General features: G+C 43.0%; 1 protein-coding gene and 1 pseudogene across 1 annotated transcript; both read left to right on the top strand.

Annotated features, from left to right (window-relative positions):
• The first annotated feature begins 495 nt into the window (after positions 1-495).
• On the top strand, positions 496-3,687 carry LOC135515673 (fish-egg lectin-like). Its single transcript, XM_064939343.1, has 3 exons — positions 496-1,896; positions 1,989-2,222; positions 2,405-3,687. Exons 1-3 carry the CDS (start codon positions 1,842-1,844, stop codon positions 2,572-2,574), a joined length of 459 nt encoding a protein of 152 aa, XP_064795415.1. The 5' UTR covers positions 496-1,841; the 3' UTR covers positions 2,575-3,687.
• A 2,739-nt stretch (positions 3,688-6,426) lies between these two features.
• LOC135515672 (fish-egg lectin-like) lies at positions 6,427-8,757 on the top strand (annotated as a pseudogene).
• Positions 8,758-13,205: the final 4,448 nt, after the last annotated feature.

Genomic DNA, 13,205 nt, shown 5'->3' with positions numbered 1-13,205 from the left:
AGTAGTAGTTAGGTAGTGGGGCAGTAGCAGTTAGGTAGGGTGGCAGTAGTAGTTAGGTAGTGGGGCAACAGCAGTTAGGTAGGGGGCAGTAGCAGTTAGGTAGGGTGGCAGTAGTATTTAGGTAGTGGGGCAGTAGTAGTTAGGTAGTGTGGCAGTAGTAGTTAGGTAGGGTGGCAGCAGCAGTTAGGTAGTGGGGCAGTAGTAGTTAGGTAGTGGGGCAGTAGTAGTTAGGTAGGGTGGCAGTAGTAGTTAGGTAGTGGGGCAGTAGCAGTTAGGTAGGGTGGCAGTAGTAGTTAGGTAGTGGGGCAACAGCAGTTAGGTAGAGTGGCAGTAGTAGTTAGGTAGTGGGGCAGTAGCAGTTAGGTAGGGTGGCAGTTAGTAGTTAGGTAGTGGGGCAGTAGTAGTTAGTTAGTGGGGCAGCAGCAGTTAGGTAGTGGGGCAGCTGCAGTTAGGTAGGGTGGCAGTAGTAGTTAGGTAGTGGGGCAGTAGGAGTTAGTTAGTGGGGCAGCAGCAGTTAGGTAGTGGGGCAGTAGCAGTTAGGTAGTGGGGCAGTAGCAGTTAGGTAGGGGGACAGTAGCAGTTAGGTAGGGGGACAGTAGCAGTTTGGTAGGGTGGCAGTAGTGGTTAGGTAGTGGGGCAGTAGCAGTTAGGTAGTGGGGCAGTAGCAGTTAGGTAGGGGGACAGTAGCAGTTTGGTAGGGGGCAGTATCAGTTAGGTAGTGGAGCAGTAGCAGTTAGGTAGTGGGGCAGTAGCAGTTAGGTAGTGGAGCAGTAGCAGTTAGGTAGTGGGGCAGTAGCAGTTAGGTAGGGGGACAGTAGCAGTTTGGTAGGGTGGCAGTAGTGGTTAGGTATTGGGGCAGTAGCAGTTAGGTAGTGGGGCAGTAGCAGTTAGGTAGTGGGACAGTAGCAGTTAGGTAGTGGGGCAGTAGCAGTTAGGTAGTGGGGCAGTAGCAGTTAGGTAGTGGAGCAGTAGCAGTTAGGTAGTGGGGCAGTAGCAGTTAGTTAGTGGAGCAGTAGCAGTTAGTTAGTGGGGCAGTAGCAGTTAGGTAGGGGGACAGTAGCAGTTTGGTAGTGGGGCAGTAGCAGTTAGGTAGGGTGACAGCAGCAGTTAGGTACTGGGGCAGTAGCAGTTAGGTAGTGGAGCAGTAGCAGTTAGGTAGGGGGACAGTAGCAGTTTGGTAGGGTGGCAGTAGTGGTTAGGTAGTGGGGCAGTAGCAGTTAGGTAGTGGGGCAGCAGCAGTTAGGTAGTGGGGCAGTAGCAGTTTGGTAGTGGGGCAGTAGCAGTTAGGTAGGGTGGCAGTAGTAGTTAGGTAGTGGGGCAGTAGTAGTTAGTTAGTGGGGCAGCAGCAGTTAGGTAGTGGGGCAGTAGCAGTTAGGTAGTGGGGCAGTAGCAGTTAGGTAGGGGGACAGTAGCAGTTTGGTAACGGGGTCTTTCACTTATCCATAAATTGTCTGCATTTACCCGAACCATTAGAAAATATCAAGAAAAGCCTTTCTTGGTCAAGCCTCCCATCAACTCTTGTATATACGTTGCATCAGGGTTGCCTTGTGGTTAGAGCGTTGGACTAGCAATTTGGTAGTGGGGCAGCATGACATCTACTTAATGGTTGCAAAATCCCCGAGCTGACAAGGTACAAATCTGTCGTTCAGCCCAGCTAACCCACTGTTCCTAGGCCGTCATTGAAAATGAGAATTTGTTCCTCACTGACCTGCCTAGTAAAATTAAGGTCAAGTAAAAAATAAAAAAATACAGGTGGAACAGGAAGCCATCATTGCTTTTAAAGCTGTGTGCAGGGCTATTAAAGCGCAAAGCCCTGCAGTGGGGACATCATCAGAGACATTATGAGAGCCACTGCAGCCATCCTATTGGTCCTCTGTCTCCTGGCCCTCAGTCACGGTAAGTCACCATCATCTGAAACATGCTTGATCATCTTGGAATTGATCAAGATTTTATTGGTGCAATCTACCCATATGTCTTTGTCTCCATAGCCTGGGACTGTCAGGAGCTAGTGGACATCAGTAATCTGATGCAGATTGATGCAGGACTGGGGCAAGTGGTTGCAACAGACACAAGTCAAATCCCCTACTACCTGGTAGGTGATAAATGGATCCGCCTGCCTGGTTCCCTGAAGCATATCACTGTAGGACCAGCAGGGATCTGGGGTGTCAACAAGGCAGACTCAATCTACAAGTATGTGGCCGGTAACTGGATGCAAGCTGCAGGTTAGTGGAGAGAATTACTCAATATTTATCCAGAGGACACCTGCTTCTTAGCCTTCCCGATATCATCAGGGTGCTGAAAAAATGATGATTGTTTTACAATTTTAACATGTAAGTCATTTGGCAGAATTCACAGATACGTGATCCCGTTTGCTTGTCTGTCCATCTGTCTTTGTCGTCTTCAGGCCTTCTGAAGCAGGTGGATGCTGGAGGTGTTCAGTTTATTGTTGGACGATACTCCATACTGTCGGACTCACACAAGGGACCAGACACCCCTTCCATGGACAAGAGTGCCAGGAAGTGTGAAGTACTACAGTTGTGGACACTTTGGGTGCTGGGCAGTCAACAAGAATGATGATATCTACATAATGAGTGTAAGATCTGGGAAAGAGTGTGAGAGCTGGAGCAGAGTAGTAGAGGATGGAGAGTGTCAGTTATTTTAAAACTGTTTCATATTATAACTGTTGAAATTAGTCCTAAAACTCTGATTGAATATGTTTGTTTCCAACTGAATCAACACTGCCAAAACAACGGGTGGAGTCCCATTGACGGCAAGCTTTTTGTGATTGAGGTGGAAACTGATGGTAGTGGGGTCAACTTTTTGGGTGATGTTTAAACTAGGTAAGGTTGTGTTTGGTTCTGAACAAACAGAGTAAAAACTCACGAAAAGCTCAAACTAAGTTCATTCACCCACTGGGTTAAACAACTGCAAAATACAAAAACATGATTGCACAAACACATATATTTTTGTCCTCCGACTAGCCGGAATCAACTCCTTGCACATCTAGACAGCCAATACATATCTGTTGCTAGTCAAGAACTTGTTTGGTTTCTCTCACTGGTGTAGTCATGGCCCCGCCTGACGCTAAAACCTTTGTGGTCTGTTCCTTCTCACTCCATCTGACCTGTGACCTGGGCTGAATTCCTCTCTCCTCCTTAATACCCGCCTGTCCTCCCTTATCTGTGATTGAAACCAGACATTTGCCCTGTGCTTCCCCCCTTAGGATCCATGAGATTCAACAATAACATGTTTGGACAGAATGTAAACTTTCTTCATTCCCATGTCTCAGTCAACAACTTTCCATACACCTACAGTACCAGTCAAAAGTTAGGACACATCTACTCATTCAAGGGTTTTTCTTTCGTTTAACTATTTTCTACATTGTAGAATAATAGTGAAGAATTCAAAACTGTGAAATAACACATATGGAATCGTGTAGTTACCAAAAAAGTGTTAAACAAATCAAAATATATTTTATATTTTAGATTCTTCAAAGTAGTATCACATAGTGATCCAAGATGGCAACCCGCCTCACCCAATGTGATACGGATCCACTATTTTTTTAGACCTTACAGCTAGAACCTCCATCAGAAGCTAGCCATCAGATGCTAATTTTGCACGCCCAATTTTTCAGTTTTTGATTTGTTAATAAAGCTTGAAATCTCCAATAAATGTCGTTCCACTTCATGATTGTGTCCCACTTGTTGTTGATTCTTCACAAAAAAAGTTTTATATATTTATGTTTGAAGCCTGAAATGTGGCAAAAGGTCGCAAAGTTCAAGGGGGCCGAATACTTTCGCAAGGCACTGTAGAAGCCCATTTGTTGATATCCATTTGTTTACTCCAATTAGGAGTGCAATGGTAGGGTTAGTGTAAAATATACATATATATATTTGAAAAAAACATGTGGGGGATTGGAAATTATGCAGACAATTACATTGATGGAAGCCACAATATATCTGCAATTTTAAAGCTAATCTACCCACTAAATAAAAACTATAAAAACATCTATGTCCCCCCCACTTCTAAAACCAAAGTTGCGCCCCTGACTCTTATCCTTAATGTATATGCTTTGTGAAGTGCTTTGCACAAACATTTAAAGAAAGAAATAACATCAGGAAGATATAATCAAATCTAAACTCATAATAGACTCATGAGGTAATGTGAAGACACTGTACGGTAGAATAAAGCTACAGCTTGGGATAAAAACAACTAAATGGCCTCTTGTTTTGGTAAATGGATGAGGGATGGGGTAAGAGAAATATAGCCACTCTCACTCAAATTCATAGATGGAACTTTAGATATAAGGACAGACAGATGAGAACAAAATTGTTATTCTTTAAACATGTTTTATAAAGCTATTCATTGTTTGTTTACAATAGTATTGTTGACAAACAATTTAGTGAAAGCTTACATGTTTTATTCTGTTTTAAGCTCATGAGGCATTTAAAAGTTATATTTTTCAAAAATCAATGGCTATATATAAATTAGGAAAGTTCAACAATGAAACAAAACCCAGCTTTAAACAGGCTTATTCGCCCAACATCAGTGTCCGACCTCACTAATGCTCTTGTGGCTGAACATCTAGTGGAAAGCCTTCCTTGGTGAGTGGAGGCTGTTATAGCAGCAAAGGGGGGGGGGGGGGCAACTCTATATTAATGTCAATGATTTTGGAATGAGATGTACTTTACTTTTGGTCATGTAGTATAACATTTACATTACATTTAAGTCATTTGGCAGACGCTCTTATCCAGAGCGACTTACAAATTGGTGAATTCACCTTATGACATCCAGTGGAACAGCCACTTTACAATAGTGCATCTAAATCATTTAAGGGGGGGGTGAGAAGGATTACTTTATCCTATCCTAGGTATTCCTTAAAGAGGTGGGGTTTCAGGTGTCTCCGGAAGGTGGTGATTGACTACGCTGTCCTGGCGTCGTGAGGGAGTTTGTTCCACCATTGGGGGGCCAGAGCAGCGAACAGTTTTGACTGGGCTGAGCGGGAACTGTACTTCCTCAGTGGTAGGGAGGCGAGCAGGCCAGAGGTGGATGAACGCAGTGCCCTTGTTTGGGTGTAGGGCCTGATCAGAGCCTGGAGGTACTGCGGTGCTGTTCCCCTCACAGCTCCGTAGGCAAGCACCATGGTCTTGTAGCGGATGCGAGCTTCAACTGGAAGCCAGTGGAGAGAGCGGAGGAGCGGGGTGACGTGAGAGAACTTGGGAAGGTTGAACACCAGACGGGCTGCGGCGTTCTGGATGAGTTGTAGGGGTTTAATGGCATAGGCAGGGAGCCCAGCCAACAGCGAGTTGCAGTAATCCAGACGGGAGATGACAAGTGCCTGGATTAGGACCTGCGCCGCTTCCTGTGTGAGGCAGGGTCGTACTCTGCGGATGTTGTAGAGCATGAACCTACAGGAACGGGCCACCGCCTTGATGTTAGTTGAGAACGACAGGGTGTTGTCCAGGATCACGCCAAGGTTCTTAGCGCTCTGGGAGAAGGACACAATGGAGTTGTCAACCGTGATGGCGAGATCATGGAACGGGCAGTCCTTCCCCGGGAGGAAGAGCAGCTCCATCTTGCCGAGGTTCAGCTTGAGGTGGTGATCCGTCATCCACACTGATATGTCTGCCAGACATGCAGAGATGCGATTCGCCACCTGGTCATCAGAAGGGGGACAGGAGAAGATTAATTGTGTGTCGTCTGCATAGCAATGATAGGAGAGACCATGTGAGGTTATGACAGAGCCAAGTGACTTGGTGTATAGCGAGAATAGGAGAGGGCCTAGAACAGAGCCCTGGGGGACACCAGTGGTGAGAGCGCGTGGTGAGGAGACAGATTCTCGCCACGCCACCTGGTAGGAGCGACCTGTCAGGTAGGACGCAATCCAAGCGTGGGCCGCGCCGGAGATGCCCAACTCGGAGAGGGTGGAGAGGAGGATCTGATGGTTCACAGTATAAGTTTTTAAAGAAAATAACAATTGAAATAAACAAGTTACAAAATTGAAAATACATTTGTCCTCCAATGAGGGGGGGGTGGTAGAGGTAAAAAATGCGTTACACTCAGTCTGGTACAGTTTAAACATTACATGGGTCCTCCTATAACACTTAGCAACCTTATCAAACAGCTCTACAAATATGCCACCTGCCAAGTGCAGTAGGTGAGAGAAATAAGCTTGTTGTGTGTATAGAACATTTCTGGGATCTTGTATTTCAGCTCATAAAACATATAATTAACACTTTGCATGTTGCGTTTCATATTTTTGTTCAGTGTATAATGTTATTTCGTGTCTGTGTATGGGAGAGGGTGGGGTTATATCCTCCTCTTAACTTTTTATTGGAACAGGTTTTTTGTCAAATATAAATAGCTCATTAATAATTATTTCATGGGGGTTGAAAGCTGTTTGCAGGACTATCTATATAAGAGGGACAAGTCTGTGTTCAACCAAACTGCAACCAAACTTATACCGTCACTCTACAGAGACATCATGAGAGCCACTGCAGCCGTCCTATTGGTCCTCTGTCTCCTGGCCGTCAGTCATGGCAAGTTACCATCATCTGAAAAATATTTTTATAGGCAGCTCTACACTCAACTTGGAATTGATCATCAAGTTGGCTCCATAATTTCATCCTCCTTTTTGTTGCTGTACTCTACTGATGTGTCTTTGATCTGGTGTCTCCATAGCCTGGGACTGTCAGGAAATAGTGGCTATCAAGAATCTGATGCAGATCGATGCAGGACTGGGACAAGTGGTTGCTACGGACACAAGTCAAATCCCCTACTACCTGGTAGGTGATAAATGGATCCCCCTGCCTGGTTCCCTGAGGCATATCACTGTAGGACCAGCAGGGATCTGGGGTGTCAGCAACGGAAACCTCATGTTCAAGTATGTGGCCGGTAACTGGGTTCAATTTGCAAGTAAGTGGAGAACATAACTCAATTATGAACCCAGAGAACACCTGACTCTTAGCTTTCCTGATTACCATCAGGGTAAATTAGACATGTTTAACATTATGCCATTGTAGGTCATTTGGAAGTTCTCACAGATGCATACTCCTTGTTTGCTTGTCTGTCTCTGTCTTTGTGGTCTTCAGCCGGTGTAAATCAGCTGGATGCAGGGGGGACCAGTTTGTTGTGGTGGCCAACATGGACTATGTTCCAGGGTGTCTTTCAAGAAGTGCCTCACTTGGCTTCATGGGTGCTGACTCATCCCTTCGAGGGATAATGTTGCCAGGAGCTGTGAAGTATTCTAGTTGTGGACATTTTGGGTGCTGGGCAGTCAACAAGAATGATGATATCTACTTAATGAGTGTAAGATCTGGGAAAGAGTATGAGAGATGGAGTAGAGTAATAGAGGATGGAGAGTGTCAGTTATATTAAAACTGTTTCATATTATGACTGTTTAAATTGTCCTAAAACCCTGATTGAATCTGTTCCAGCTGAATCAAGACTGCCAAAACAACGGGTGGAGTCACATTGACGGCAAGCTTTCCATGATTGAAGTGGCAACTGATGGTAGTGTCTTTGGGGTCAACTCTGCAGGCCAAGTTTATACCAGGTAAGGTTGCAACTTAAATTTGTGTATGGTTCCACCCTTTCACCCCTCAACATTATTAACTTGAAAATAACTTATAATAATAATGATATACCTTTATGAATAACTCTGGTCCTTACAGTACATGCTTTGTGAAGCTCTTTACACACAAATTAAAACAGATGTATAAATAAAATCTGGTAAATAGAAATCAGAACTAAACTTATAAGACTTATAAAGAAATGTGTACACAGTGTACAGTAAAATTAGCAAAGGTTGGGTATCCTTTAAAGCTACAATTTGGGATTAAAAAAACAACAACTTGGCCATCCCACCACTTGTTTTGGTAAACAGAATAGGTATGCAGCTAAAGAAATATAACCACTCTCAAATTCATACATGGGGATACGGATTCAATCAATATGGATCCATGAGAAAAAATGTATTTTTTTTAAACACATTTTTTTTAATTAACATTGTTTAGAAACAATTGAATAATAACATACATTTTGGCTTCTGATGCGGTTGTGTTAAGCTCAAGAGTCATAAGTTATATTCTTATAAAATCAATAGCTATATACAATTACTGAAGTCCAAAAATGTTTAATAAACTTTGAACGCAAACCCCACCCCTTTCTTCAACACAGAGACGGCATCACAGCCAGTAAACCAGAGGGCACTGGATGGAGCAATATCCCAATGTACATGCCAATGAAGCACGTGACCTACGATCTGGGCCGTCTTTGGGTCGTCTCCAATTCTGGCTTCACCATGGTGTGCACACATTAGCCTCTCCTCTGCATCTGAAGGCCGTTCGGGATCTGACAAGCTCACTTGCTAACTCATTGATCTCTCTGTCTGGAACAATCTCAATTCTCAACAATAATTCACAAGAATCCTTCACTCTAAAACCTATTGCTCTAACTATATTTTCAGTACTTTATCTCTATCAAAAATAAACACTGATCTTAATGATATTACAAAATAATTTATCAATTATGTTTTCTTACACAATTTCACAAGCAACAGCGTTATAAAAGTGTAGTATTGATCAACACTTCAATAGATCTTTGCCATGGCTGCTATTTGATCGTAGTGTAAACTTGGGCACGGTCACGATCCACATGGGTTTTGCTGTGCTTCAGAGGTCATCAATAGGATTGAATGGAATCCTGGTCATTATATAATAATTTCCTGCAAATACAGCATTCATTTTTTGAAACTCATTTTAGTGTGTTTGAAATCATATTGAACATGGGGGATTTAAGGTTGCTCTGCAAAGATCCAGTTAAAGATCTGTTTTGTGAATCTTCTTACTTAGAAAGTTTAAGACTACAGTGCTACAGTGTGCAGGAACTGGTGAACCTTTAGTTCCCTGATGCATAGCTTGATTGACAGGTGCCTTATGGATGTAGTGTCAGGTACATATTTGACAACACCTTTTACAGTGTGCTCTATTAAAGATGTGTAACTACCCACTAATCATTACATTACTCTCTGAGGCAAATGTGTAATTTATTATTAACAAATGACTAGTTGCCTAGAATGTAAACATATTGTGGAAACTCTTTGCAGACCATATTGCTCTGTAAATAGCCTGACTAATCCCCCCCAATACTGAACATGTGTTAACACGCAGCAGAGGGGGACACCTGCATAGAACTTCACAAACACTAAAAGATCAATCTGGGTCATTTCCTGCTGCTCCAAGATCATTTCAATATACCTGAGTTATAAAGCCTTCACTCTTAGAAAGAAAAGGTGCTACAGTATGTGGCGCCTTAAAAAGTGTTCTTCAAATCAAATGTTATTGGTCACTTCCACATGGTTAGCAGATGTTATTGCAAGTGGCGCGAAATGCTTGTGTTTCTAGTTCTGACAGTGCAGCAATATCTAACAGGTAATATCTAACAATTCCACAACAGATACCTAATACACACAATTCTAAGTAAAGGAATGGAGTAAGAATATATAATTATAGGTATATGGATGAGCAATTTTAGAGCGGCATAGGCTAAGATGCAATAGGTTCAGTAGTATAGAATAGATAGTATAGAATACAGTATACACATATGAGATGAGTAATGCATGATATGTAAACATTATTAAAGCGGCATTATTAAAGTGACTAGTGTTCCATTTATTAAAGTGACCAGTGTTTTCAAGGCTATCTATATAGGCAACGGCCTCTATGTGCAAGCGATGGCTATTTAACAGTTTGGTGGCCTTGAGATAGAAGCTGTTTTCAGTCTCTCGGTCCCAGCTTTGATGCACCTGTACTGACCTTGCCTTCTAGATGATAGCGGGGTGAACAGGCGGTGGCTCAGGTAGTTGTTGTCTATTGATGATCTTTTTGGCCTTCCTGTGACATTGGGTGCTCTAGGTGTCCTGGAGGGCAGGTAGTTTGCCCCCAGTGATGCGTTGGGCAGACCACACCACCCTCTGGAGAGCCCTGCAGTTGCGGGCGGTGCAGTTGCCGTACCAAGTGGTGATACAGTCCAACAGGATGCTCTCAATTGTGCATCTTTAAGTGTGTGAGGGTTTTAGGTGACAAGACAAATTTCTTCAGCCTCCTGAGGTTGAAGAGGCGCATTTACGCCTTTTTTCAGCACACTGTCTGTGTGGGTGGATGACCAGGGGCCTCATTTATTTAGGCACAAATCTGTGTGTAAACCATTTTCAATCTGAACATTTGCTTGAGAGGGTGTGTGATGCACAACCATGACCATACATACACTGGGAGGAACTTGTCAAAATATTTCCGTAGGTGGAAGAAGAGGACCAAGGTTCACTGTGGTCTTTTAATTACACTGAACACTATAACAAAAATGGATGAAACAGTCCTCTCTGGTACAGAGGCTACCCACAAATCATAGTGGGAACACAGGCTACCTAAGTATGGTTCTCAATCAGAGACAACGATTGACATATCAGGCCAAAAGTAGAAATACAAAACATAGGACCCAGGTAGAACAAAAACATAGAATGCCCACCCCAACTCACCCCCTGACCAACCTAAAACAGAGACATAAAAAAGGAACTAAGGTCAGGACGTGACACATAGAATGGGGAAAATATATGTCGAAAATGTGTGAAATTGTGACAGTAGACCTAATATATATATATATTTTCAATGTAATTATATTTACATTGTGAATTCATGCAACACAACCATCACACCCTGATCTGTTTCACCTGTCCTCGTTATTGTCTCCACCGTCTCCAGGTGTTGCTTGTTTTCCCCAGTGTATTTATCCCTGTGTTTCCTGTCTCTCTGTGCCAGTTCGTCTTGTACGTCCAAGCCTACCAGCGGTTTTCCCGGTTTCCTGCTTGGCCTTTTCTCCTTTTGCTAGTCCTCCCGGTTCTGACCCTTGCTTGTTTTCTGGACTCCAAGCCTGCCTGCCTGACCCTTCTGCCTGTCCTGACCTTGGGCCGGCCTGCCCTTCGGTACATCCTGAACTCTGAACTGGTTTTGACCTTTTGCTTGTCCACGACCATTCTCTTGCCTACTCCCTTTGGATTTATTAAACATCTTAAACTCCAACCATCTGCCTCCTGTGTCTGCATCTGGGTCTCGCCTGGTGTCATGATAACATTATGACAGGCTATATATCATTTCACCACATCAGTGCATTAGTTATGGGGGCTCCTGAGTGGCGCAGCGGTCTAAGGCACTGCATCTTAGTGCTAGAGGTGGCACTATTCCAGGCTGTATCACAACAGGCCGTGATTGAGAGTCCTGTAGGGCGGTGCACGACAAATGCATGACTTTGAACACCTTGAAATGCATTTGTTGTAAGAAATGTGCTATATAAATGAAGTTTGATTTGACTGATGACATTACACCTGTAGAATATTTAACTGTCATTTTCACATGAAGACAAGTGCAGTTTTTCTATAAACGTTTAATTGATAAATAGGAATTTTATTACTACATGTTGTTACTACATTACTACATGTCAATCATATAGTGGGAAGGATCCTATAAATCCATTACACGAGTCATCCCAATAAATGCCAACCTGCTTTGACACAACTTCCACTAAATGATCAGTATTTGTGTGCCAGGCTGCATGCTGAAATCAGTGGGAAACCAGGTGAAGAGAACCGAGTGATGAAACAGGAAGGATTCACAATGCAGGAAAGTGAAGTTCAAGGGTTAGAATCTTAATAATCAATTTCAACACATTTTTGTAGCTTACTAGACCCTTAACTGGCAAAAAGGTAGTGACCGAACTACTAAAAACTTCCAGGTTTAAAAGTAATTTAAAGTAACTACCATCACACTACTGGAAACTGTAGTTGATATTTAAACTAAACGTAGTCAGAGATGCTGTATATAATGATGAGACAATCTTGACTCCGCCCTAACAGGCTGTCTGCTTATTGCTGTATCCTTGTGTGGACAGGGTGTTGTCTTTTATAACCAATTCCGTCTCTGAGGCTGTTATTCGTCTGAGAGATAGCGTGATGGTGTCTGTTAAAGCAGTCATCGTAACATTATTTCGATAATCCCAAGTAGATGGTTTGTAGATGGTCAATAACTTTCAACAACATTTCAACTAACCATCTACTAACACTAGTCTGAACCTTACCCTAGCCCTTATTCTAACCCTAACTGTAACCTTAACAACAGTTGCTTATCAACAGTTTGTTGATTGCATGATAATCTACATGGGACAATCTAAATAAAGTGTGACCACATTCCCCTTTATACCTTGATTAACACCATGTTATTATCTCTCATATTGAACTGAGCAAAAATATAAATGCACCATGCAACAATTTCAATTTTTTAACTCAGTTGCAGTTCATATAATGAAATCAGTCAATTGAAATAAATGAATTTGGCTCTTATCTATGGATTTCACATGACTGGGGATACAGATATGCATCTGTTGGTCACAGATGCTTTTAAAAAAGGGAGGGTGTGGATCAGAAAACCAGTATCTGCTGTGCAGTGACACATCTCCTTTGGATAGAGTTGATCAGGCTGTTGATTGTGTCCTGAATGTTGTCTCATTCCTCTTCAATGTCTTATCGAAATTCCTGGATATTGGCTGGAACTGGACCACGCTGTTGTACACGTTGATCCAGAGCATCCCAAACATGCTCAATGTGTGACATGTCTGGTGATTATGCAGGCCATGTAAGAACTGGGACATTTTCAGCTTCCAGGAATTGTGTACAGATATTTGCGACATGGGGCCGTGCATTATCATGCTTAAACTTGAGGAGATGGCGGCAGATGAATGTCACGACAATGGTCCTCAGGATCTCGTCACGGTGTCTCTGTGCATTCAAATGGCCATCGATAACATGGAATTGTGCTCGTTGTCTGTAGCTTATGTCTGCACATACCATAACTCCACCGCCACCATTGGGCACTCTGTTCACAACGTTGACATCAGCAAACCACTGGCCCACACGACAGCATACACGTGGTCATACTGCAAAATTCTCAATAACGACGTTGGACGTGGATTATGGTAGAGAAAATAACATTAAATTCTCTGGCAACAGCTCTGGTGGACATTCCTGCAGCCAACATGCCAATTGCACACTACCTCAAAACTTGAGACATTTGTGGCATTGTTATGTTACAAAACTGCACATTTTAGAGTGGCCTTTTATTGTCCTAAGCACAAGATGCACATGTGTAATGGTCATGCTG

The sequence above is a fragment of the Oncorhynchus masou genome, chromosome 27 (assembly GCF_036934945.1).
Source record: "Oncorhynchus masou masou isolate Uvic2021 chromosome 27, UVic_Omas_1.1, whole genome shotgun sequence".
Taxonomy (NCBI): Eukaryota; Metazoa; Chordata; class Actinopteri; order Salmoniformes; family Salmonidae; genus Oncorhynchus; species Oncorhynchus masou.
The sequence above is the reverse complement of the archived record's forward strand: the minus strand, read 5'-3'. Positions and strand labels throughout refer to the sequence as shown.